This window comes from Anopheles funestus, chromosome 2RL, assembly GCF_943734845.2.
Source record: "Anopheles funestus chromosome 2RL, idAnoFuneDA-416_04, whole genome shotgun sequence".
NCBI lineage: Eukaryota > Metazoa > Arthropoda > Insecta > Diptera > Culicidae > Anopheles > Anopheles funestus.
In genome coordinates, this window is record NC_064598.1 from 98,047,734 (window position 1) to 98,072,398 (window position 24,665).

The 24,665-nt window shown below is 44.6% G+C and overlaps 6 protein-coding genes across 7 annotated transcripts in view; 1 reads left to right on the forward strand and 5 right to left on the reverse strand.

Moving 5' to 3' along the window:
- The window catches only part of LOC125763505 (stress-activated protein kinase JNK), a 278,718-nt gene that overhangs the window by 151,655 nt on the left and 102,398 nt on the right, over positions 1–24,665 (forward strand). The window lies entirely within an intron of this gene.
- Positions 1,029–14,057, reverse strand: LOC125775014 (ABC transporter G family member 2-like). Its single transcript, XM_049445393.1, has 16 exons — positions 13,247–14,057; positions 11,597–11,901; positions 10,500–11,527; positions 10,338–10,438; positions 9,773–10,270; positions 7,363–7,475; positions 6,710–7,284; positions 6,543–6,638; positions 6,167–6,466; positions 5,472–6,049; positions 3,731–3,809; positions 3,401–3,674; positions 2,762–3,336; positions 2,590–2,685; positions 2,201–2,497; positions 1,029–2,135 (listed from the first exon to the last, which is right to left on the reverse strand). The coding sequence occupies exons 2-16, from the start codon at positions 11,821–11,823 to the stop codon at positions 1,534–1,536; spliced, it is 5,439 nt and encodes a 1,812-aa protein (XP_049301350.1). The 5' UTR covers positions 11,824–11,901; positions 13,247–14,057; the 3' UTR covers positions 1,029–1,533.
- On the reverse strand, positions 5,214–9,368 carry LOC125763442 (ATP-binding cassette sub-family G member 4-like). Of its 2 annotated transcripts, none has more exons than XM_049426655.1 (6): positions 9,210–9,368; positions 7,363–7,578; positions 6,710–7,284; positions 6,543–6,638; positions 6,167–6,466; positions 5,214–6,049 (listed from the first exon to the last, which is right to left on the reverse strand). In XM_049426655.1, exons 2-6 carry the CDS (start codon positions 7,566–7,568, stop codon positions 5,448–5,450), a joined length of 1,779 nt encoding a protein of 592 aa, XP_049282612.1. In that variant the 5' UTR covers positions 7,569–7,578; positions 9,210–9,368; the 3' UTR covers positions 5,214–5,447. The 2 variants fall into 2 exon arrangements, with proteins under 2 accessions (XP_049282612.1, XP_049282611.1); XM_049426654.1 differs by lacking the exon at positions 9,210–9,368 and adding an exon at positions 8,527–8,891.
- Positions 14,500–16,963, reverse strand: LOC125775015 (ATP-binding cassette sub-family G member 1-like). The gene is made up of 3 exons (XM_049445394.1): positions 16,235–16,963; positions 15,092–16,162; positions 14,500–15,029 (listed from the first exon to the last, which is right to left on the reverse strand). The coding sequence occupies exons 1-3, from the start codon at positions 16,335–16,337 to the stop codon at positions 14,500–14,502; spliced, it is 1,704 nt and encodes a 567-aa protein (XP_049301351.1). The 5' UTR covers positions 16,338–16,963.
- On the reverse strand, positions 17,088–19,609 carry LOC125763437 (ATP-binding cassette sub-family G member 4-like). Its single transcript, XM_049426643.1, has 5 exons — positions 19,022–19,609; positions 18,385–18,956; positions 18,069–18,322; positions 17,778–17,946; positions 17,088–17,712 (listed from the first exon to the last, which is right to left on the reverse strand). The coding sequence occupies exons 1-5, from the start codon at positions 19,255–19,257 to the stop codon at positions 17,111–17,113; spliced, it is 1,833 nt and encodes a 610-aa protein (XP_049282600.1). The 5' UTR covers positions 19,258–19,609; the 3' UTR covers positions 17,088–17,110.
- Positions 20,268–24,665, reverse strand: part of LOC125775016 (ABC transporter G family member 18-like) — a 32,143-nt gene continuing 27,745 nt past the window's right edge. The window contains exons 12-16 of the mRNA XM_049445396.1: positions 23,460–23,649; positions 23,002–23,386; positions 21,531–22,067; positions 21,199–21,455; positions 20,268–21,115 (exon numbers count right to left, since the gene is read on the reverse strand). Coding sequence (XP_049301353.1) covers positions 20,771–21,115; positions 21,199–21,455; positions 21,531–22,067; positions 23,002–23,386; positions 23,460–23,649 — 1,714 coding nt within the window. The 3' untranslated portion in view covers positions 20,268–20,770. The remainder of the gene's footprint in view (positions 21,116–21,198; positions 21,456–21,530; positions 22,068–23,001; positions 23,387–23,459; positions 23,650–24,665) is intronic.

The following is a 24,665-nucleotide window of genomic DNA, read 5'->3' on the forward strand; positions in this document are numbered from 1 at the left end:
ATCTGTGCCGCTTGATGTTGTGGGATGAGCAGCAGGACTTTATTCGCCCGGTGGGCATAACGCAGGGACAAGGTCTATAATTGTTCGCCAGAAGATGGCGATCACGTTTTCTTTTGCATGCAAGTGCATCTGACCGGCCGAACAATCGAAGTATCAATGAGTGGTCCGGGAACGATGGATCTTCCCCTGGGAGGATGGTAACAGGTGCAAAATGAATCGTGAAACTCGCTTCGGTACAGGGTTAATCATTTTCTCCCGCACCTGACACGTTCCGCTTTTCGATCGTGCACGATCGCGAGAATAATTCATCTGCAACCGGATTTGCGGCTGTCGAATGTGTGCATTGCTCGTGATTTTGCAGGATTCATGTTGTTCATTTTTTTTGCTGTTGTTTTGCTTGGTATTTTCCCTCCGCCATTCCAGCTGGGTTTTGCTGAATAAAAAAAGTTGGCCCAAATAGTGTTGAAGAAGCCGAGGCAGCGTTTCAAACCATCTGCTGTCGGGCCACATGGAGTTCGGCTCATTTGATGCACAATCGTTTACCCTCTTGCCCTTTACGGTTGCTTTCAACCAGCACCGATAATGTTGGCCAATGTATCGAACCGATCTTCAGCCGTGCATTGCCAATACTCCAACGTCTTCACTCTAGATAGCCATCGACTAGAGGTCAAGCAGACGGATTGCCGTTCATCCACAAGCGTACCACCGATGGTGGCGCTACATGATGCTGCCGTTGCTACATCAAGACAAATATTTTTGCACCATTCCGTTCGCTGCTTAAGAGGCATCATAATCACTTTCGATGGACCGCTTGGAGAGGTGAGCTAATTGAACGAGCTTCAGACGCACAGTCGGATCTTCAGCGATTACGCGTGGGGGGGTTTTCTTTCTGGGAAGAAGCATTAAGCCGTAACACAAATAAGCTGCCAAAAAGAACACATTTCTTAGGCGCTCTCAATTCCAGTTAAGCTAAACAAACACAAGCTGTTAATGATAAATAATGCTTTATTTGCACTTATCTCATCAAGTTTTCGTATGAAGTATGAATTATTCATAACAAGAATTTATTCTTGATAATTCTACCACCAGCTTAAGAAGCTCTGATTAAAAGCTGCTCGTAAAGTTAACCAACAGGCGACAATTTAACATGTGGGCTGGATAAGAAAACGTTTTATTCCAACCGCGTTCTATTGCCTTCCCATTCTCTTCCTTTCCGAATAGTCAACAATGGTGACTTTGTTAATATTCTACAAATTATTCACTCATACCTACGCTACCGTTCGCCAGCAGGCGATGAAACAACACTTTGCAATTGTGCAAATACGATCGTGTGTTGCAGCGCAACTATTATGAAATATTCCGCGTTACACCTACCTGCCTAGCAGTGCATTGGGCTGATTCTTATTATCAGCTATACATCAGCGCTGAATGACAAAATCATTCAGATACTCTGGACGATTCTATTTGGGATTTACTTTGCAAATGCGGTGGAGTTTTCTTTCGTTCAACTACAGGTTGCGCACCCTGTTGATCTTAGCGGTTCCATCGTAGCCGTAAACGCAAGCTGAAATACAACACAATGTGGAGAAACAGAATCCAGATGCCAAGCCCGAGCACATCCGTCCAGTAGCGGTCAGGTTCCATATGGAGTGCTTCCAAAATTTTGCTCGTCTTGCGATAGTAGCAAAAGATCTCCTCACATCCCAACTCCGTCCGGTTGTGACCGTACGTTGCCTGTACGAGTCCCTCGAATCCATAGCGAAAGTAGCTAACCAGCGTGAGTGGTTTGAAGAAGTCGAACAGCTCGTTATAGCGTATGAAAAACCCGGAAAACAGCAGTGCCGGAATAATGGATGCCGGTACGATAAACGGGCTAACCTCGATCGGGAACAGACACCCAGCGATCAGTCCGTACACCTGCGAAAGCCACCCAAACAATGCACAAATGCCCCAGAACATTATGATGCGATCGGTTTCATTCAGTTGACCACTGAGATAGTACATGATCAGCTGGAAAGCCGTCACACCGGACAGCATCCACGGGAAATCGGCTACGAGCTTGGAGAAATAGTACGCCGAAATGGAATAGTAATTGCTTTTGTGTTCCCGCACAAATACAGCCATTTCTAGTGGGTCTAAAACAGATCAAAATATGGTTATCAACTTTTGTCGAAGAAGCGATCTTAAGGGCAATACTTACATGTTAAAATAACTGTCATGGCATTGGCGAAGATGATAAACATTAAGAAGGCGATCAGCAGGGAGATATTCGAAAGCACCTTGGATGCATCGTTACCAATGTTGTAGAACACGAATCCGATCGTTAGCCCGAACAAAACGTGTCCGAAAAATCGTAACCCCATCAGCGACGGGTTGCGCACTGTACCCAATGTAGTGCGGCGGACAAGTGTGGTAAATTGGTTCAACCAGCTAATCGGATACTGAGGACCGCGTCCATCGACTAGAAACTCGCTCGAATCGAACTCTTGCTGTACACCTGTCAACGAAACCGTACCGTTTAACGAATCTTTCGAAATTCGTAGTCGAACGTGAGCCTGTCAAACGATTGCCTACCTTTAGGCGACTTACCTAAATTCATGGCAGCAGTAATGGACTTTTCCGACTTCACCATTAGCTTTTCCACCTCGCCGCATTTTGTGTCGTATTGGGCGGCTATTTTTAATACTTTAATGAAAAAAGAATTCAACACATTGAACATGCAACGTAAGGCGAGCTAATAAAGCAAAATATAGTTGCATACCGAAATCTGCTCGATTGTAATACGGTGGACAGTTAAATCCGGCCTCAGCGAATGTCGAAATCAAATCATCCAACGATCCCTGATACATACAGCGTCCATCTACCACCACATAAATGTCGTCAAACAACTCCAACAGTTCCGAACTCGGCTGATGGACGACGCTTATCACACAGCGTCCCTGCTGGGCAAGATCTTTCATATACGAAATCACCTGGTACGATGACACACTGTCAAGCCCACTGGTCGGTTCGTCGAAAAACATAATCTTCGGATTCGAAACTAGCTCTAATCCGATGGAAAGCCGCTTCTTCTCACCACCGGACAAAAGCTGTGATTGGTTATGGGCGCACTTCTGCAACCCGAGCAGTGATATCACATCGTTCACGATCTTGACCTTGTGCGCCAGGGAAACGTCACGGGAAAGCTTCAAATCGGCAGCGTAGTGCAAATTTTCCCGAAGCGTTATGTTGGGTAAAAGGGTCACATCCTGTGCGGTGTATGCAACCAACTGCCGATAACGCTGACGGTCGATGATTTCATTGTTGACAATTATGTTCCCGCTAACGCCCTGCGTTCTAGAAAAAGATGAAACGAAGATGATAGACTGGCACAAAATGTGAGATGCGTTAGTTCTCATACTTGAAGCCACTGAGTACGTTCAACAGTGTCGATTTGCCGGCACCCGATGGTCCCAAGATGGCGGTTAGTCGTCCGGTTCTAAAGGTGCCAGAAATGTTCTTCAGCAGCTGCTTGTTCTCTTTCCTTTGTCGCACTTGGTACGTGATATTTTGGAAATGAAGATTCGTACCGCCTTGCATCAGCGGTATCGTTATCTCGACGCTATTCTTATCTACATCCATTTTAGCGTGTAAGATACTTCTATCGTATGCAAAAGCCCGGCGATAGGGAGCGTCTCATATACTTTTTCCAGCGTGGCACACCTAGATTTTTAGATATCACAATTCCTACTCACAATTCTAGATACTTTCAACAGATCACTTGCACACGGTTCTCTGATGTAGACGCTTTGTGATATAAGCCGCTTTGTCTGGCAAGTTTATCGCAACTTCAGTAGATCATCTACACAGAACAAAGATATGTTACACCTCTAAAGTACACTGCACTACCAGCTAGCTAGCTACCAGTCTACACGGCACCTTAGTCTCAACTGAACTGATCCACACGTACATTAATCTTCGGTAGGTCGCGGGATCGAGATTCACGAACCAATCTGCCCACCCTGTAGCTACTCATTTTTCTATTAAATTTATTGAAAATTTTCCGCGCCATCCACTGCACCACCCGTCTTGGGATGGCGATTGTCGCAACTTTGACGTCACTTGGCAGGTTGATATTTAACATACCTGCTCGCACCGAAGCTTTTCATCTTCTCAACATCCCCGTTTCTCAAACCCTCTCGGTTAGGCGGGATACGAGTCTCTTTTCCGCATGTGTACGCACACCGACGCGACAAATTGCACCGCTCGTCACCGGTGTTGGACTTCGGATCAAACCGGTCTATTGCAGGTCCGGTGCAGGGAGTACAATTACACACTGACACTAAGCGCGCATTTCTTCTGGCGGTGGTTTTTTTTTGTAACTACTCTTGTACTCCTACAGTCGGCGTAGGTGAAGGGATAGTACGCGATCCACCAATCACCGTGATTCATGCATGGCATTGCCAATGAACCGATATACTTACCGTATATCTCTCGGGGGGTCTGTACAGGGGCTTGTTTTATTTCCGCAGTATGTTCGAGAATATTTTACTACAACTCGTTCCATGTTTCATCGTTTTCGGAGTATAAAGAATTGCTCATCCCGCATGCATATTTGCCAATGACCTTGATTGAATCGATTGTAAAATGTTAAACACACAATTACTGCACTGCGTTTGACACACATCCCATAAGCGCTGCATGCTTCAGAGCGTCCAATCTCTGATAACAACGTTGCCCTTAATACCGCGAAACTCACTACATGACTAACTGCAACACACGATGCTCACCCATCAGTAACTGCTCGTCAACTGGTGGAGGTCATAGACACTCTCTACGTTTTAGGGGTTGCCTGCAGCACCACCGGCAAAACAACCTTCAACCACTCTTAAAAGCCCTTTCTGCGTTAGCGTATGAAAAATTAACCTGTGCGAAACACAGTAGAAAGATGCCCCTAGAGGCATGAGCGCAAAAAAAAAAAATTACGCGCATGATATAGTGAGCTCAGCGTGTCTAGACTCTAATAGCAAGTGCAAACTAAGTGAACGGACAAGTGTGGTTACATACATAACCTGATGAAGCTTGGCGCTGAACAAGATCCACATTTTGCGTGGAGATTATCATAAAAATGATGAATATCATCGTTCTCGCACACCGCACCGAGATGACGTGAGCGCAGTGGATCGAAAAGCACGCAAAACAATTAACAGGAACGGAATAAAAACGAGCAAGTGTTTAATGTGTACATTTTATTTTGCTACAATTACTGGGGAGTACATGTTTTTGTCTTAATGGAGTAGGATTCTATATTGCTGGGATTGTACATTGGTTAAAAAGCAAAATGATTTGCTGTGAATTTGATTTTGCCTGTGTCTTGTTCTACATGAGGTACTCGCACTAACAGTCCTTTGAAATATTCAATGTCACCTTGCAACGAAAGTTAGTGTACTGTACCGGCAGCCATCCCCTCACCGGTTTCGACGCAGTCTTACTTTCAGGCTGACGTACAGCAGAATGTGCAGGACGGCTATCCACACCGCCAAACCCACCACATCGTACCAGTAACGGTCCTGTTCCATCTGCAACATTTCCATCACTTTGCTTGTTTTCCGATAGTAGCAAAACATTTCGCTACATCCAAGCTGCGTACGATTTAGACCGTACGTTGCTTGCGCTAAACCTTCAAACCCGTACCGAAAGTAACTGACGTACGTGAGTGGTTTAAACACGGCTAACAGTTCATTGTAGCGGATGAAGAAACCGGAAAACATTACCGCCGGGATGACCGAAGCCGGTACGACGAACGGGCTGACGTCGAGCGGGAACATACTGCCAGCCACCATGCCGTACATTTGTGCTAACCATCCAAACAGTACGCAGATGACCCAGAACAGCACTACACGCTCGGTTTCGTTTGGTTGTCCCGTCAGATAGTACACGATCAACTGGAAACAGCTTACACCGGCAAGCATCAGCGGAAAGTCGGCAATAAGCTTCGAAAAGTAGTAAGCTGACACTGGATAGTAATTGCTCTTGTGCTCTCGCACAAACACGGCCATCTCGAGTGGGACTGTAATCAAACGTGCGTAACAGAAGTACCTGATTAATACGGATCAATCATAGCGATTTTGCAATTATCAACGGGCAGCAGTGTATTTGCATGCCCGTCTGGACGAGATTCCCTTACACGTCAACACCACCGTCATTGCGTTGGCGAACACGATAAACATGAGGAAGAGAATGAGACAGGACACGTTAGATAACACTTTGGCACCGTCATCTCCCACGTTGTAGAACACGCTACCGATCAGAAGCCCGAACAGCAGGTGGCCTAGCAGACGGAACCGTGTGAGGGTGATGTTCCGAACGGTACACAAAGCCGTTCGACGAACCAGAACCACAAACTGCCTCCACCAAGCGATGGGATATTGGGAAGCGGCTTTACTCTCTGTCAGCAGATTGGTACCTTCTTGCATATTGGTAGTATCTGAAGAAAAATTAAAAAGGAAAGCACACAGTCATTAATAACGTATGTTATCGATCGTGATTGCCCAGTGTATTACCATTCTCTAAATATCCGTTGATGGCTGTATCAGCTCGCGCTATCAGTTTCTCCACACTGTCGAGGTCGTCAGTTCTCTGAGACGCTATTTTTAGCACTGAAATACAATACAAACGCACCTTATTAACATTTCAAATCATCTCTCCAACGTCAACAACTGTTACGCACCAAAATCGGCTCGATTATAGTACGGAGGACAACTGAATCCGACCTCCTCTAGCGTTGGTATTAGATCGTCTAACGATCCCTGGTACATACACCTTCCGTCCACCACGATATAGACATCATCAAATAGCTCGAGCAGCTCAGAACTTGGCTGATGTACAACGGTGGCGACACACCGACCCTGTCGGGCAAGATCTCTCATATACGAGATCACCTGATATGATGCTACACTATCCAATCCACTGGTGGGTTCGTCAAAGAACATAATCTTCGGGTTCGACACTAGCTCCAACCCAATGGAGAGTCGCTTCCGTTCACCTCCGGATAATGTTCGCGTTTGACTATGGGAGCACTTTTGCAGCCCCAGCAGGGCTACGATATCATTAACGATCTTTGTCTTGTGGATGTAGGAAACGTTCTTAGAAAGCCTAAGATCCGCCACATAGTGGAGCGTTTCTCGGACTGTGAGATTCTGCAGTAATGGTACGTCCTGTTCAGTGTAGGCGACTAGTTGGCGATACTTATGGCAATCGACCGTTTCATTGTTGATCAATATTTTTCCACTAACATCTTGAGTTCTGAAATGATAGTTTAAGGAATGATAGTGTCAGGCAGCAGTTGTACGACTGTTCGTCTACACGACTATTTACTCTTACTTGAAACCACTGAGTATATTCAACAGTGTCGATTTACCGGCACCAGATGGTCCAAGAATTCCTGTCAGTCTACCAGACTTGAGGGTGCCCGAGATATTACGCAGCAGGTGCTTCTGGTTCACAGTGTACGACAAGTTCCGAAAGGTCAGGTTGGTTATAGTTTTCACAAGTGGTATAACCACCTCCACCGTTTCGTCCGAGCTCATATTTTAGCGTCTAGAGAAAAAAATATGTGAAAGTATTAAAGCCCCTGTGAATTGTTTGTAGTAAACAAAAGCAATGTGCAAATAACGTGCTCCATCCCGACTGGAGACGAGCTGGTCGTATAAACATAAGCGCATTCATACGTTTTTATGAACCGGGAATGTTTGTAAACATCATGCGTTGCCCGATGGTACGAACACCAGTACACTGTGTCGTCACTGGTGCGAGATCTGTCAAAAATTCACCTGATCCACGCGATCATGCGTTTGCTCTCCCGCTCATTCTCTCAGTTGAACATCTCTCTTGCGATTTATGTTTTTTCAAGCATCGATCGTGCTCTTGGTCTCTCTCAAATATGGAGATCTTTAATGGGGATTATTAAATCACCGGCATGACGTCACGATATGATCGCGGTAGTGATCTTCCAGCATAGCACCATCTGGTATTTCTGCAGAACACTCTCCAACCAAACACAACGCTGGACTTCCTGCCGTGGGTGATGTTATATGCAACTCACGGAGTTCTCGTTTGTTTTTTAATTTGCATTCAATTTGGACAACAAATTATCTGTGATCGATGAACAGACCCGAAAACTTCCAATCGTTCACCATAGTGTTCTGACTGACAATATTCTGACGAACGAACCGCTAAATGTCACCGGGAGGGTAGACTTCAGTTAACAAAGATCAATTTAAACTCGTCGAACCCCAACGTTGATGGGGTCGAAGGGGTCAATGTGCGCGCCCATACTCACGCACGTACACACACACACTCCCACAAGAGTGTGGTTCCCGGTTTTTAAAGATCACAGAGTTGTTGCTTATGGATCACGAATATGATTAAATGGAGAATCAGGTTTTAGCTGTCCGCTGATCAAAAACTAGAATTTAATTCTTCACGAATCGCAAAAAAACAGTCGACTCCAGACAACAACGAGGTGGCTGTGTTTCTTCCACTTACTTCTGAAACCGATCCCTCTAAACTCTCGATATCGATCAACGTGCCGGACCCCGAAACCTCGATCGAGACGATCGCGCGAGCGAACACCGCGGAGCGACTTGGCTGACTGAGCATAAATGCGTTCATGTGCGCGACTTTCGGCATCAGCTTGAAAATTCGAAACGCCCGTTCTCTCCACCAGGGTATTCAAAAACACACGCGCTCTTTTTCTCTACGGCCATTTTTATACACACAAGCGCGCATGCTACCCCGTACACATGTGACTACCAACTCACACACTCGCGCCAATTACAATATGGGGGCGCAATGGGAGAGATTTTCCACCGGCCACCAAGAATCACACCACCAGATTCCAAACCGGGGCTCCACATGGCACAAGGGTGTGTTTGGCGTTATCCGCTCATTCTCTTCGGTTGTTTCTATTTTTCCACTAAATAACGACGTTCTCCCCAAGTACGGATGGGGATTAGTTATTTAAGAATTCATCGAAGAAATGTATACAACCGCATGCTTCGCTATCCGCAGCCGAAACGATCGAGAGTGAGTCATTCAACCGATGATCACTTATCGCTCGTCGGTTGTCGTATTTGAATAAAGATGTTTTCCTTTTGTTGGGGTGGACCGCAGTGAGTTTGTTTTGGCGAGAAGAAACGGACGACGGAAGATTTATGTTAGGAGCTTACCAGTGGAAGTGGAATGTCAACTACCGTTTCGAGTGTTTGGAATGAAGATGGGATGAAACTCCACTAGCTTCGTACTGCCAGTCGATTCACGGTTCAGCAGAGCTGACTGTAAATGTTACCATACGGATTCGACGGATTATCGCGAGCTCATGCATGCACTTGTTGGTAAACAAATTTACATGCACCTTTTACAGCGTATTTCGTTCCGTTTGGTTGTGAACGTGATGGTTGGAATAATTAAATACAGCGATGTTCACGCTACTTACCTGCAAATACTACAATGGAATGGTTATGCAACGGTCCTTCATCCCGTGTTCAATTCATTCGAAGCGAGAAATATATTGAGAGTGTAAAATGATTCCCGTTTATTAACTTATTACTCAGGCAGTGCGAATGCCTCGTATACATTAACTGTTGTTCTTCAAAAGAGATAAAACTTATTTTAAATTCTTAAAACATAATTGACCTTCGATTAAATAAATGCAAACTTTTTACATAAACGTGCCACATGCCGTAAGAAGGATAGCATTTCCGATCTTCAGTTGCATCACGTGAGATGATTATCGGGTTCTCTTCAATCTCCACGCAAGGCTTGCGTACAGCGCCACGTGCAGCAGAAAGATCCATCCGAGCAATCCGCAAACGTCCATCACGAACGTGTTTTCCAGCATGTCAAAGCTTTCTAGAAACTTGGGTACCTTACTGAAGTAGCAGAAATCGCCCGAGCAAGGTAGATTCGGGCGATCGAACCCATAGATTGCTTGCATCGCACCCTCGAAGCTATACCGGAAGTAAGCGACGTACGTGAACGGAATGAGAAAATCGAACATTTCGCGGAAACGCACAAAAAATCCGCAGAAGATAAGCATCGGAATGACCGAGCATGGCACGCAGAAGACACTCAGCTCCAGCGGTAGCACACTTCCCGCCAACAGTCCTGTCATTTGCGCGATCCAGCTGGTAAAGATGCAAATGGTCCACAGCATCACGATGCGATCGATTTCCATTGGCTGGGAAGTTAAGTAGTAGGCACCGGCCAAAAATACGGAGGGTCCTAGTATCTACAGCAAGATGAGAAGCAGTTAGAATAAAGGAGAATAGCTACAGACACCTACAGCACCCACTTACCAGAAATGGAAAGTCCGCTACCAATTTGGAGAAGTAATAGGCCTTAAGTGAATACCAGTTGTTCATTCTTTCGCGAACGAATACCGACGTTTCCAGTGGAACTGTAATATGAAAAGAAGAATTACTTAAAGAGCACACATTTGACCACACAACACTACTCACATGTCATTACTAACGGCATCGAGTTGGCAAAGAACACAAATATAAGGAAAAAGAACAGACATGAAGCATTACTGAGCACCTTCGCACCATCATTACCCACGTTGTAGAAAACAACGGCGATCAGTAATCCAACGAACAGATGTGCCAGCAATCGCATTTTGGTCAGTTGCAGATCTCGAAACGTGCACAACATAGTGCGCCGAGTAAGGGTCACAAACTGTCCCCATTCTGAGGTTGGATACTGACGATCGGTTGCAGATCCCGAACTATCACTCGTACTGTTTTGCGAATCTTCATACTCAGCCTCGGGTTTTAGCATAGTATCGCTCTCATCGCAATTTGATCCTTCGTTCGGTACCGCTTTCTCAGCTACGTCACTAATCGCTTGCTGTTTAGCGCGTTCTCGTAACTGCAGCAAGTTCCCTTCGTGTTTGAGACTCGCAATTTCCAGTGCAAAATCGGCACGGTTGTAGTAATTGGGACACTCAAAACCGCAGCCTTTAAACGTGTCCACCAGTTCGCTGAGCGGTCCGCGATACAAACAGTGTCCCTCGGACAGTACGTACAGATCATCAAACATTTGCAAGATGCTCGAACTTGGTTGATGTATGACGCAAATCACACAACGACCACTCGCCGCCAGATCCTTTAAATGGGCTACCACCTGCATGGCGGCTATTATGTCCAGTCCGCTTGTTGGCTCGTCGAAGAACATAATCTTCGGATTGGAGATCAACTCCAGTCCGATTGATAGACGCTTCTTTTCGCCACCGGATATGTTTGCTACCGCATTGTTGGCACATTTGGAGAGTCCAAGCAGCTTCAGCACATCCACTACCATGCTGGATTTCTGCACCATCGTTATGTCGCGTGAGAGTTTTAAGTCGGCCGCAAATTCTAAACTTTCGGTGACGGTGATGTTGCCAAGCAGGCACACGTCCTGCGGTGTGTACGAAACCTCGCGACGATATTTCCGCCGGTCAATCTGGGTACCGTTGATGAGGATGTTACCAGAAACATTGTTCGTTCTGAAAATTTGCAACAGAATAGACTTATTAATTGGTATATTTGAAAAAATATATTACTGTTATGCTTACTTGAAACCACTAAGAATGTTAAGAAGCGTAGACTTTCCTGCCCCGGATGGTCCTAGAATGCCAGCAAGACGACCAGATCGAAACGCTCCCGACACATTGCTCAACAGTTGCTTGTTCTTCCCATCTTTATGACGAACATGGTAACAAACATCTTGGAACTCGAGCGTCGTTGATGGAGCGGAAACCGTTTTAGTGTTCTCGACCACAATAGCTGTATCGGTACCCATGATAGGATGATTGTTGCTGCTGTTGGTGGATGCGGATGTGGATGTTGACTCTAAATCATCAGATCATACTGTAAAAAACTGCGCAGTACAGGATATTAAGAAAATTGCATCGTATTAAGGGTTAAAAAGGGTTTTCCTTGCACCGTTGGGTAATAATGCATCACGTTAAACCGGTTTGCATCGAAGCAGTACTTGTACGTTGCATAAAAGTAAGTCACAAAATACTGCCCCTTGCCTACATTAAGACATGATAAAACATATACGACTGGTATACTAATTATGCGGGTACACTTGATGATCAGGGGTTGGCAATCGTTAAATTGTAAATGAATTTGATACTCTTAGAAATTTCGTCTGAATAAATGCTAGCTTACATTTTGCTAATTTTCTTTTTGATCTGATATAAAATAACTTGCAGACCCCTGGCATTGATGGTCACAACAAAAAAAAACAGCACGATCTTCTAATTTTCTTCTAATCATCTAAACGCTATACGTTAAATATTTTTAATAACACCATTTTCAATCAGCTAAAAATCAATAATTCATCATTTATGCACTTTATACCAAATCACTCCAGACACAGTCAGAATCAACAAAAATACTCTATCAGTCACAAAACAGAAATAAACAGCTGGTTAACCGATACATCGCAGCTTACAATGCATCGTTGGCTGTTATCATCCCCAAAATGATAGCATTGTAATCACCAAGCCCAGAAATGTCTTATCAACCGATCGACAGAACTTCAATCCCCGATGGCATCATGTACACTCTTTGTTTCTGCTATATTTACTCTTTACACCAATCCTTAAGGCTAAACACAATCTACAAGGTGACCAATATTAGCGGCTAGCCTTAACAAAACCGCACTTGAAAAAACACTCGAAAGGTTATGCTAATCGCTACTCCAGCCATCACCCGCTGATAGCATTTTGGGCGTACGTGTTTATTTGCCGGTTGAACCCGGACCTTTGCCGATTCTTCTACCGGCATTTCCTATCGAAGGTCAACTTCGACAGCTTCTGCCAAAAACTACGATTCTGCTGTGTCACTCATTACACTTGCTTTGCATGATAGTTAGAATATGTGAAGGAGTTTTGAAGTATCCCTTGACAAATGCTCTCAAATGTGATACTACGTTCAATTGATTCCACTTTTATCTTCATAACAAACTGTCTGTCTCAGAGTTACTCACGAAGGAATCAATTACGTCTCACACCCCCGGGGGTCATAAAGCGCCATTAAATAACACCTCAATTTAATTCTTTGCTGTGTGCGGTCCTTCAGACAACAGCACTTCACCAGAGTCACTCAGTTTTTCTTATATCGTGCACTCGAATCACGTTGTTAATATGCAGCAAATATTAATCACGTAGCAGCCCCAGACTAAAGCGTCAAATCGATGATGGTTTACTTCTTACCTTCACGCGTGATGCACTGGGACTGTGGCGTACGAATCAAACGCTGGCTGGATTGATAGTGCGATTTGTTTCAAGACACTACTATTACTCAAACATGCCCGGCCCTTGTCCAAACATCTGTTCTTGTATACACGCTTACAATCTCACATTGAGCTGGTCGGCTGATAAGCAGAGCGCGGCGTGAACGGTTCGCGCGAATGTTTACGTAGGAATGTGGAGGACTTTGGCTGTGAGCTGGGTTCGTGCCGTTCGCTGGCATCCGAATGTGGTTGATTGAATCCACGCCGTGGTCACTTTATCGGCGGTCGGTATAGAGCAAGATAGCACCAACGCTTATGTGTATGAGACCGAACCAAATAGATGTCTACGTACGGATCTCTCGTTCAATTAAGCCTCGTTGGTAATCATTTTTTTAAGGCCATTAATGTAAACTGGAGGAATAAAGAGGGCACTGCAAAAGATACACGTACACGCTACCATAGCTTTTCTTATTGTTGCTTTGGAACACTTTTACTTTTCGTTACAACTTGACCCGAAAAAACCTCTTGCCGTGCAGCGCCGATCGAGATGCTGTCCTCTTTACCGACCGACACCAAGGGAAATGGGAAGAGAAAGTTCAGTGCAACATACATAACACGCACTTCAAGTGAGTTAAGCTCGGAGAGGGTTGCTGTAGAAGCTCTTGAGAGAAACAAGACAAAAGGAGAGTTGGTGTGTGATCTGATAGCTTTGTGGTGGTGTAAACTAATGCCATGCTGGAAAAAAATATTATTTTTATAAAACATGGTGTGAGTAAAAATTGTGAGATAGTATATGAGATATTTTTACTTTGATTTATAATTATTGTGTAGTTTTTAAAGCAACTTTATTTTTCCAGTGGTCGACAAACTTTTTTTAAACCTCTTTTTTTAATATACAAGGATTAGTAATAAGGGAATGAACATCTGATAATTTAATCACCATTAGACCATGCGTTCTTTCTGCGATAACTTCCTTTAACTGGTGTCTTTTTGGGGTTCCTTTTGGGTGTAAGTGGATGGCATATTTATCAAGACCACATATCAAACAGAATGTAAAAAATATTACACTAATCAACTGCAAATCACACAAAAGTGAAAGAGCTTTGACTTGACGACCACTGTCTATTACACAAACAACAGTTCTTTACAAAACAATGCTCAATCCTACGCGCACTTGAGAGAGATAATACATTACATATTTTTATTCGAAATATACACACCAACCGTATTACTTTATTCGCGTACCCATTTCGCATACCCATGCGCGTCAATATCGAACTGTTCCAATATGGTGGTCGGTTTCTTGTAGTAACAGTACACCTGTCCGCATGGAATATTATCCCGATCGTACCCGTACAGTGCCTGCATTGCACCATGAAACTGGTACCGAAAGAACGACACTGTACTGAGCGGTCTCAGGATCGAGATCATGTCACCGGCATTTACAAAAAACCCGGAAAACAGAATCGGCACGATACACGCATTCGCTACGAAGAAGTTTTGCATTTTCACATCGAAACAGATTCCTCCTATCAGCCCCAAACTTTGACCGATCACACCACCAACAGCGAACACGCCCAGCAGCATGCCAAACCGCATCCACTCCATCGGTTGCCCCGTGAGATAGTACACGATCGCGAGTAAAAACGATGGACAAAACAACTGCAGTGGAAGATCGTGAATGAGTTTGGCGAAGAAGTACGCTTCGCGGCTGTACCAATTATTGGCGATTTCTTTGATCGCTACATTAACTTCGTCCGCATCTGGAAATGATTGAAACAGTTACGTGGAATCCCACAAATACGACAGAAGTTGGAATACTCACAGTTTACTACTGATACGGCATTGGTGAAGTACACGAAGGCAAACAGCTGGAAGAAGCAACCAACGTTTGCGAGCACTTTTGCTGCCTCTGAACCAGCGTTGTAGTGTACAGCTCCAAACACGAGACCCAAAGCGAGATGCATGCCGAGACGGATTTTGAGAAAAAATTCATCACGAGCCGACGAAAGCACCGAACGTTTGAGCAGTGTGTACAGTTGATAGTAGCACGCAGTTTGATAACGAGCGATGCGTTTCCCAGGTGCCAGTTGTGCAGCGAGCGTCGTAGGGCTGGAAGGAGCACCCGCATTAATTTCCTGCATGTCCTCGTCCACCAACTGGCATAACATCCGGTGCGCTTCGGGTTGATTTGCGGATATGGATTCCAGTGCAAAATCGGCCGGATTGTAGTATTCCGGACAGCGAAGTCCAACGCGTGCGAATCTAACCAACATGTTCTCCACTGGACCCGTATACAGGCATCGACCTTGGCGTAGTAAGTATACATCATCGAACAGCTGGAATAGGCTGGAAGCCGGTTGGTGTATCGTGCAAACGATCGTCCGTCCACTCATGGCCAGTGATTTCAAATGCGAGATGACCTGCGTCGAAGATACACTGTCTAACCCGCTGGTAGGTTCGTCGAGCAGCATGATCGGTGGATTTGTAATCAATTCAACTGCCACTGCTAGCCGACGCTGTTCTCCACCAGAAAGGTTCCTAACGACAGTGCTGCGGGCATCATTCAAACCTACCATTTCCAAGATATCATCAATTTTTGCTTCCTTCACCGACTGCAGCGATCGTTGTGGCATCTTCATGTCTACCGCAAACTGCATCGTTTCTTGCACGGTAAGAAACATTAACAACGGGCACTCCTGCTCAACGTACACACTACGTGGATCATTTTCCTCCACCGGTTCACCGTTGATGGTCACCGATCCGATCATACCGAACATCTGTGCCCCTGAGAGTACGTTCAGCAGAGAAGATTTTCCCGCTCCGGATGGCCCCATCAATGCTACCAGGCGACCATGTTGGAATCGACCTGAGACATTGCTCAGAATTTCCTTTTCTGGAATATAATTGCAAGTAGAGCGTTTTACTGATGTTGTCAAGTTTTAGAGACTTCCTTCCATAATATTACCATTCGTACGATAAACTACATTTCGGAACCGTATTGTCGATGGCACAAAGTCTTGAAGCGGAGTTGACATGCGCTTCAGTTCTATCTCCTCGCTGACTGCCATCGTTACTGGGTGACGCACAATGCAACACTGTTACGCTCACGTCTCGGTGCAACGCTGCAACACCGACCGCGCTTCTACTACTAAGGCTAATCGGTCACACAAAGTGCACCAATACTTCGCGCCATAACGTCGCTACGCCGGCGTATAAGTGCACGGGACCTTGAGCGGAAAATTGCAACTCCCAGGTTCTCTCACCATCAATGCGAGACCCTGCTTACAAATCAGCTATGCACACGAATGCGTTTCCCATTCATAGAATATCGCTTTGGAAACGGTGCTATGATGTGAAATGAACATTTTTTTCGTCGTCGATCTAACCCCCGCCAAGAGCTAACAACCCGCAAAGCGATCATTACGTCATCGCAGAGGAGATTGTACTAGTCATGGGGCACTGGTAATGCATAGACTATGATGTGATCGCTAACGAAGCGTCATAGTCTGTGGTCGACAATTAACTTGGCATGTCGATGCCGCCGGTCAGCCGTGTTACATGTGTGCCGGGGATTTTTTCTCCATTTCCAGTTGTTTGCCGTATGCAATTCCAAGAAACTCAATTAAATCATAGTCCAGTGTGACTCGATCAAGTCTTCTAATAGATGCTAGAAGGATAAAGCTCCTCCTCATTGAGCGATCGAAAAAGTAATATGGTTTTATTCCTTCCATGTTGTTTTATTCCTGGTAAATATGGTTTTATTCCTTCCAAGATGTTTCGGATGAAAGAAAAATCAAAGGTGAACCACTCCATATGCCTTAGTTTTTCCCCGTTCCTCACATTATTGATATATTTTCAATCTGAGGCGTAAAACAATGTACAGAATGATTTGAAACACCGCAATGAATCCTAACAGTATGTACACATTTTCCCAGAAACCATCCTCCCGGGTGTCCATGAACTTGAGAAACTTGAGCGGCTTGTTGTAGTAACAGATATCCTTCGAGCAAGGAAACGTCGGTCTATTGCCGCCGTAAATTGCCTGCAATGATCCCTGTAGACTGTACCGGAAGAAGGATGTGTAAGAGACATAGCTGAGATACTCGTTCATTTCGTACGATTTCACGAAAAAGCCAGAGAATAGTAACGATGGAATACTGAAACACGGCACGAAGAAGGTTGCCATTTGAATGTTAAAAGCGGCACCGGAAAGAAGACCCACCGTTTGGGCAAATATGCCAAGTAGCAATAATATCAAACACAGCTTTCCGAACCGTTCCCATTCTAACACCTGTCCTGTGAGATAGTATGCGATCGAGAGAAACAGCGATGGGCATAAGATCTGCAGTGGTAGATCAGCAACAATCTTTGACAAATAGTACGCCTCGAGTGAGTACCAATTGTTGAGCCGCTCCCGTATGAATACTTTGGTTTCGAGTGGAACTGCAAAGGAATTAAAAAATTCAGAATAAGACGAGAACATAAGCAACCATCGAAGATTAACTCACAAGTTATAACGCATGGCATAGAGTTGCCGAAGAATATAAACAGCTGGAAGAAGAACAAACAGGCACCATTCACCATAACCAGGGCGCCATCTTGGCCACAATTATAGAACACCGCTCCAAGCAGAACACCTACCAATATGTGAGCAATAACACGAAGTTGAGCAAAAAACTGTGAAGATCGTAGTAGAAAAATAAACCAATGAACCATCTCATTTGAATATTCATATCCTATGTGATCACCAGACGCGAAAAAAAAACACACACACACACACACACAGAAAAAAAACTCACAAAATCTCTCGAAGTCACACGCAACGACCTTCGCAACAGCACATAAAATTGCTTCCATTGTGAAATTTGATAACGCCGGTGGGATGGACTCTTGTTATGCTCTAGCACGATATCTTCATCGGACTGTGAAGCGTTGAGGCCATCGTCCTTGATACTATTTTCCTGTCGCGATTGTTTCCGGTCGATTGCGAGTCGGCTGTAGCGCTGCACCAGCTGTTCCAGTTCGCGCAGTGGCTTGGACGCCACCTCCAATGCTGCAAGATGATACGCGATAAGGATGCGCGAGCAAAATGAAAACAACAACACAATAGTTTACCAAAGTCGGCTCGGTTGTAGAACTTGGGACAATGGAAGCCGGTCTCCGCAAATGTACCGACCATTCCGTCCAGGGGACCATTGTAGATGCACATCCCCGCCGACAAGAGGTACAGATCGTCGAACAGCTGGAACAAACTGGACGAAGGTTGATGGATGACACAGGCCACGGTACGGCCCTCGCTGGCAACTGTTTTGACGTAGCTCATGAGCTCCATAGCGGAAACGCTGTCCAGCCCGCTCGTTGGTTCGTCTAGCAGAATGATTGGTGGGTTGTTCACCAACTCGATTCCGATTGATAGCCGCTTCTTCTCACCACCGGACAATTTCTTCACCAGCGTGCGCATACCATTATCGAGACCGAGAATATGCAGTATATCGTTCACCTTCTTCTTACGCACCATTTCGGATTTGTTTGGCATCTTCAGTTCCGCAGCATAGTTCACCGTTTCCAGAACGGTTAGGTGATCGATCAGATTGAAGTCCTGCTGAATGTAGACACATTGTTGACGATATTTGCTTCTATCCAGCATATATCCATTCACTTCAATCGTACCAATAAAACCCGTACGTCTGTGGGAAATTGTACAATAATCCTTTAGGCTATTGTGGACCATTCCAGCTTAATCTCTAAATACCTTAATCCGGAAAGGATACCCAGCAGGGAAGACTTCCCTGCACCAGACGGGCCCAGTATTGCCACCAATCGGCCAGGTTGAAATTTTCCCGACACATTCTTAATGATGTCCTTCGGTCGTCCGCCGTTCTGATCCTTACGTCGATAACAGATATGGTGAAAGGTTAACGTTAACCTCTGTCCCAATATAGCATCCTCAACATTGAGTGCCACTGCGTCGACACTCTCATCCGTCATAATTCACCACGCTCTCTACACTGAATTGTAAGCGTTCTAAGCACTATCCCCACTACGGTATCTTTTGATGCTATGGTAGTGATCGAGAGAAACTCGTTCTTAGCATAATATATGTCAATCGACCAAGATTTCGTTTGCGACGATCGCAGATTATTGTTTTATACATAAACACACCACAAATTTCTTACGAAACTTATCTCTTAAATTTCTCAAACTCTCTTTATCAATCTATTCCTACAACTCTACCCACGATTCGTACGATCACTTTCTGCTTTTTTACACCCGGACGTACACCGACAGCAGTAACCACCACTCACGCTCGACGCTCTAATGCGACTGTGCGAAAACCAACTCCAACGAGTGCTCGGCATTAGTCGGCACACACGAGAATCGCACACCCCAAGGCTTAACCGCCGTAGTAGTAGATTTGTTTCAGCTTCAGCCCCATCCGATCGGAGGCTCGGCTGCCCTTTCGTGCTGTGCTATCGCCACAACTCGTTCTCCTTCGATGTATGAAACCGTGTGCGTGAGGGGCATTATTGATTTAATCAATATCGTTTCCACGCGTTGTAATCGGTTACGGAGCATAATTTAAACGACCAAACACGTTACGAAACCTCGAAAAGGAACGTTTTATCTTTCGCGCTTCAGCATCACGCCAGGTTCGTGGTTTCGTTGTGCATTCAACAATTGTGAGAATCAGATCATTCTAATCGAGTTGCTAACGTATGCGAATTAGAACACATGGGGATGTTAAATGGAACGGGTAATGGGAATAGATATACTATAGATATAGTATTACAAGAGTTTTCTATGGGTTTTTCTTTCTACGAGATGAAAACAACAACGGAGAAATTTCACTGCATTTTACTAGTGTAGCTAGTGATGTTATCAGTGATGAAAATCGTCAGCATTAACATTTCCACATCTAAACAAATTGTAATTATCTGATCACCAGGATTGGAGAGCATACTTCTTTGGTTTCTTTCACATTGCCGTTAAACAAATCGTTTTTAAAACCACTCCTAGAAGAGCTATATTTTCTAGCGTTTCAAACCCTATTTACATACATATCACAAAATTACTTCCAACAATATATAGTACAAGTTACACCCTAAGAAGCAAAACAGCGAACCATGCTTTATGTATTCTTTTTTGGATTACTTTCTTATCATGCGAATAAGTGGCGCCGGTAAGACGGTTGAGTTCGTGTATTCGCACCTCCTAACGAATCCTGATCTAACGGTACGAGGACAAGTCTTCTCCATTGCTTAAATGCTAACACTGCGACAAGCTGATCTCAAAGCGCCGATATTTGCACCGTGATTAAAACAAAACGCTCCCGTGACGTGCTACCAACTACGTAAAATTTGTATTCCATCCTTCCCTTTTTTTCAAATGCCCTGTGTGTGTGCGCCCCGAAGCAGCTTTAAACGCGACGGAATGTGAGTTGAGCGAAGCATAAGATCTGAGAGCGATACGCCGATCGCTGACTAGCTGGAACTGTGTGCAGTTAGATTTTGTTCTTCATTCGGTACTGCATCACGTAGAAGGCCGCTACTCTAAAGACGAAAAATATCACACTAAGCGCTATCACAGCCTCGACAAAGTCCGCCTCGAGCATGTCGATCTCCTTCAGAAACTTCTTTGGCAACACGAAGTGGCAGTACGTCTCGTCACAGTCCATGCGGGCCCGGTCGTAACCGAAGATGGCCATCGCTGCACCCTGCAGGGCGTACTTTAGGAACGAGATGTGAAACAACCAGTGCATGATCGGGTGTGCATCCGTCAGGTGAATGAAGAACCCAGAGAATATCAGGAACGGACAGATGAAGAAGGGTCCAAATACTGCACCGTTCTGTTTCGATAGTAGAGACAGCCGAAAAGAACACATTGACATTAGATTACGAGTAACTCAACCGTTAGGTAAGGTATTCTCACCTTCACATCGAATAGTGATGCGACCAGTAGACCAAGTCCTTGCGCTACCCAAGCCACCATGAGACAGATCAGCGTAAACAGCCCGACCCGGAAAGCTTCCGGTGGTTGACCAGTCATATAGTACGTGATGAGTATGTACGTAACGGTACAGAGCAGCTGTATCGGAATGTCAGCTACCGTCATGGCGATGTAGTACGCCCGCAACGAGTACCAACGATTGAAGTGCTCCCGTGTGATGATCGGCAACTCCAGTGGAACTGTGTGGAAGAATCGTAAACAAAAAGTGAGATAACTCAATTGCACCACGCTTACTTGGGATCGACCGCACTTACAGGCCATAGTCATTGAGCTGAATGCAGTAAACATCAGAAACATGATCGAGAAGAACACGTAGTTGTAGTTGTTGAAGATCTGTGCAGCCTGATTGCCAATGCCGAAGTACAGCATACCGATCAGTGGGGCTATGAGACAGTGGATGGCAAACCGCATCGTCATGAGTGAACGATCCCGGCTCAGTATAAGAAACGTACGAAGCAGCAGCAACGAAAACTGCCTACAGAAGCTAGTCGTGTATATCTCGTCCCGTCCGCACCATCGCTCCGGGTTAAATGATAGCTTTTTGGCGAGCTTCTTTGGTTTGGCTAGCACGGGCGATACCGGCCGCTGATTGCTTTCGTTCTCTGGAAACAGTGGCATCTCTAGCAGTACCATCGGTCCTTCCGGTGACGATTCCTTGATCGGCATCAGTTTGCTTTCGAATGAAGGTGAAAATGGTTCCGGATTGCGGTAGAAATTGCTCTGACCGTTCATCATTTTTTCGACTAGATTATCGTTCAGCCGACCGTAGTCGTGTGTTGCTATCTCCAGCACTAAAATTGAGGTTTATATAAGAAGAGTATTGTTAGCAGTGAAACACGGAAAAATCTACAACATGTTTGCCATGCGGATTGCATACACTCTAGGCGGAACATCCGTCGACGTTATGCAATTTGCAATATAAATGTTTTAACGCAAACAATAGGAAAGACACAATTGTATTTCTATTATAAATCTGAATCTGGTGATGATCTGGATTTGATAACGTTGCGAAACTAGTTACGAAACTTTTAAAAAAATCTTTAACGCTTCCAAGGCATTGATTAATTCAAAAAGCTTGTCTCCGAGGAACTTTCTGATTTAAAAAAAAGCTAAATATTTACAAAAAAACTGTATATTTTATTCAAATTTAAGGTAATTTAAGGGGAATTTAACTTTTAAGCAACAAATATGTTATTATAAGTAAAACTGTCAGGAATCAATTCAATGAGCGCATCACTCATCAGTATCAAACCTTTCTGTACCAAAATTAGTGTTAAATTACACTAACCTTTACTATACCTCAAATTTTGTTTCATAATTTGAAGCAACCTTGGGTATCGAAAATGACTATCCAAAAAATGCTCCCATTCTGCTAGTAATGTTCGACTATCAATAACTCGCTTATCTTTCGATTCTACCTTGAACGTTCCAGAAATGCGAGCGTGAAGCATTATCTACACTGTAATATTAGGCAGGTAACACTAAAGTTTAGCTATTTGGCAACATCATCGTGACGAAATGAAGAAGCTCCCACGAATATGGTGACTCAAAGCTACTATTCAAAAATCAATGTACCTTCGAACTAGAGTAACTACATGGCCAAAGAGCAAACACAATAAAAATGTTTGTTCTGAGGTCAGATTGGCCGTTTAAAGAACAAGCAACAGTTCTGTTTGCATTTCCATCTCCAATCTTATAGCAAACGGACAAAGTCGTTATACTTACAGTAATCGGAGGGATTGTAATGTTCCGGACAGACGATGTCGAGCTCTTTCAGGAACGACACAATGTTACCAGTGCCGCCCGTGTAGATGCATTCGCCTTCTGCCACCGCATACAGATGGTCGAACATGTTGAACAGCAGTGCAGACGGTTGATGTATCGTGCAGATGATCGTACGACCTTCGCGGGCCAGCTGCTTCAACAGTGCCACACACTGTGTCGAGGTGGAGCTGTCCAATCCGCTCGTCGGTTCGTCGAAAAACATTACCGGCGGATTGTTCACGATTTCCAGTGCAATGGCTAGACGCTTTTTCTGACCTCCGGATAACCTTCCCGTGCGCGTTTTCTTCGCATCATACAATCCAATGGCACGGAGAATTTCGTTCATCTGAAAAGCAGAAATCATCAGACGAGTTGTTTTAGAAACAAACTTCGCATATTTTTGCTTCTGCACTACTTACACGAATTTTCTTACTCGCTGGGCTGAGCTCGGCACCGATTTTGAGATTGGCGGAAAAATGCATCGCCTCCAGCACGGTCAAATGTGGCTGTAGATCATGATCTTGCATTATGTAGGCGGAAAGCCGTCGAAACCGTTTCAAATCTCGAACCTGCTTGTTGACAAGAATTTCACCGGTAAAACCACCCTCACTGAAATGGGGAAATGAGGAAGAATAAAATACATTACTGCTTGGGACATGTATGTCACAACATTACACCCAGGATGATTACGATGGTGTCGAATTATTTGTCCGGTGGGGTAGGGTTTGGAGAACATGTTGTAACGATAAGCATAAGTCGGTAAACACCAAATATGTGCACCGGCTAGAGATACTGTAGCAAGTACCCTTCTCAAACATAGCCGATGTGTTCGACTTCACGTGAGAAAGCGTTCGTTTATGACACCACCAAAGTGCACCGTGAAATCACCGACCCTAGCATATTTTGTGGCTTCATGGCGACTTCATAGTAACAGTGCCATGTTGTTCCAACGATCACGCTCGGGTGACTCATCGGGTAAGCGACTATAACAGCAACTGGTTGATCGGTTTTCTTTGTTTCCGACTTTCCATACAAAGAGTCATGCTGGTGAGCGATATATCCTATGCGACACAACGTTTTCAACTTAAATTCCAGCAAAAGTTCACACTGCCCATTTCATATCTCCAACCACTCAACATTGGGGATTGTTGCGGGTAGAAGAAGCCTAAGTCTATGAGTGCAATACTCTTGCGTGTCCGATTAGCTACCGTTCAAGTGTCAATCAACTCCGGTTCATCGATCATCACTAATGACCATTTGCTAGGTTTGCCTACTTTTTTTTCTCCTCCACGCTTTTGCCACCCGCAGATTAAGCGACTTCGTTTGCTGCGTAAACGCGCACCGACTAACAATAGGGCAATGCTGTGTTCAAAGTACCACCTTTCATGCTTCTTTGTGTGTTGGCAAATCCACCATACGGTACGTAGCGCGTGATCCATGGATTGTACTGCCGTTTACTTCCTGCAATGTCTACTAAATGCCTTATGCTGAGAATTGATCTAACGATTCCTATTAGACGACACTGCATCATACCGATCTTTGTGGTTTTCGTGATCATATTTCACAGAGAAAGGTTAAAACCTTGATAAACTAACGTTCTTATTCAATAAATTCTTGGCGGAAAT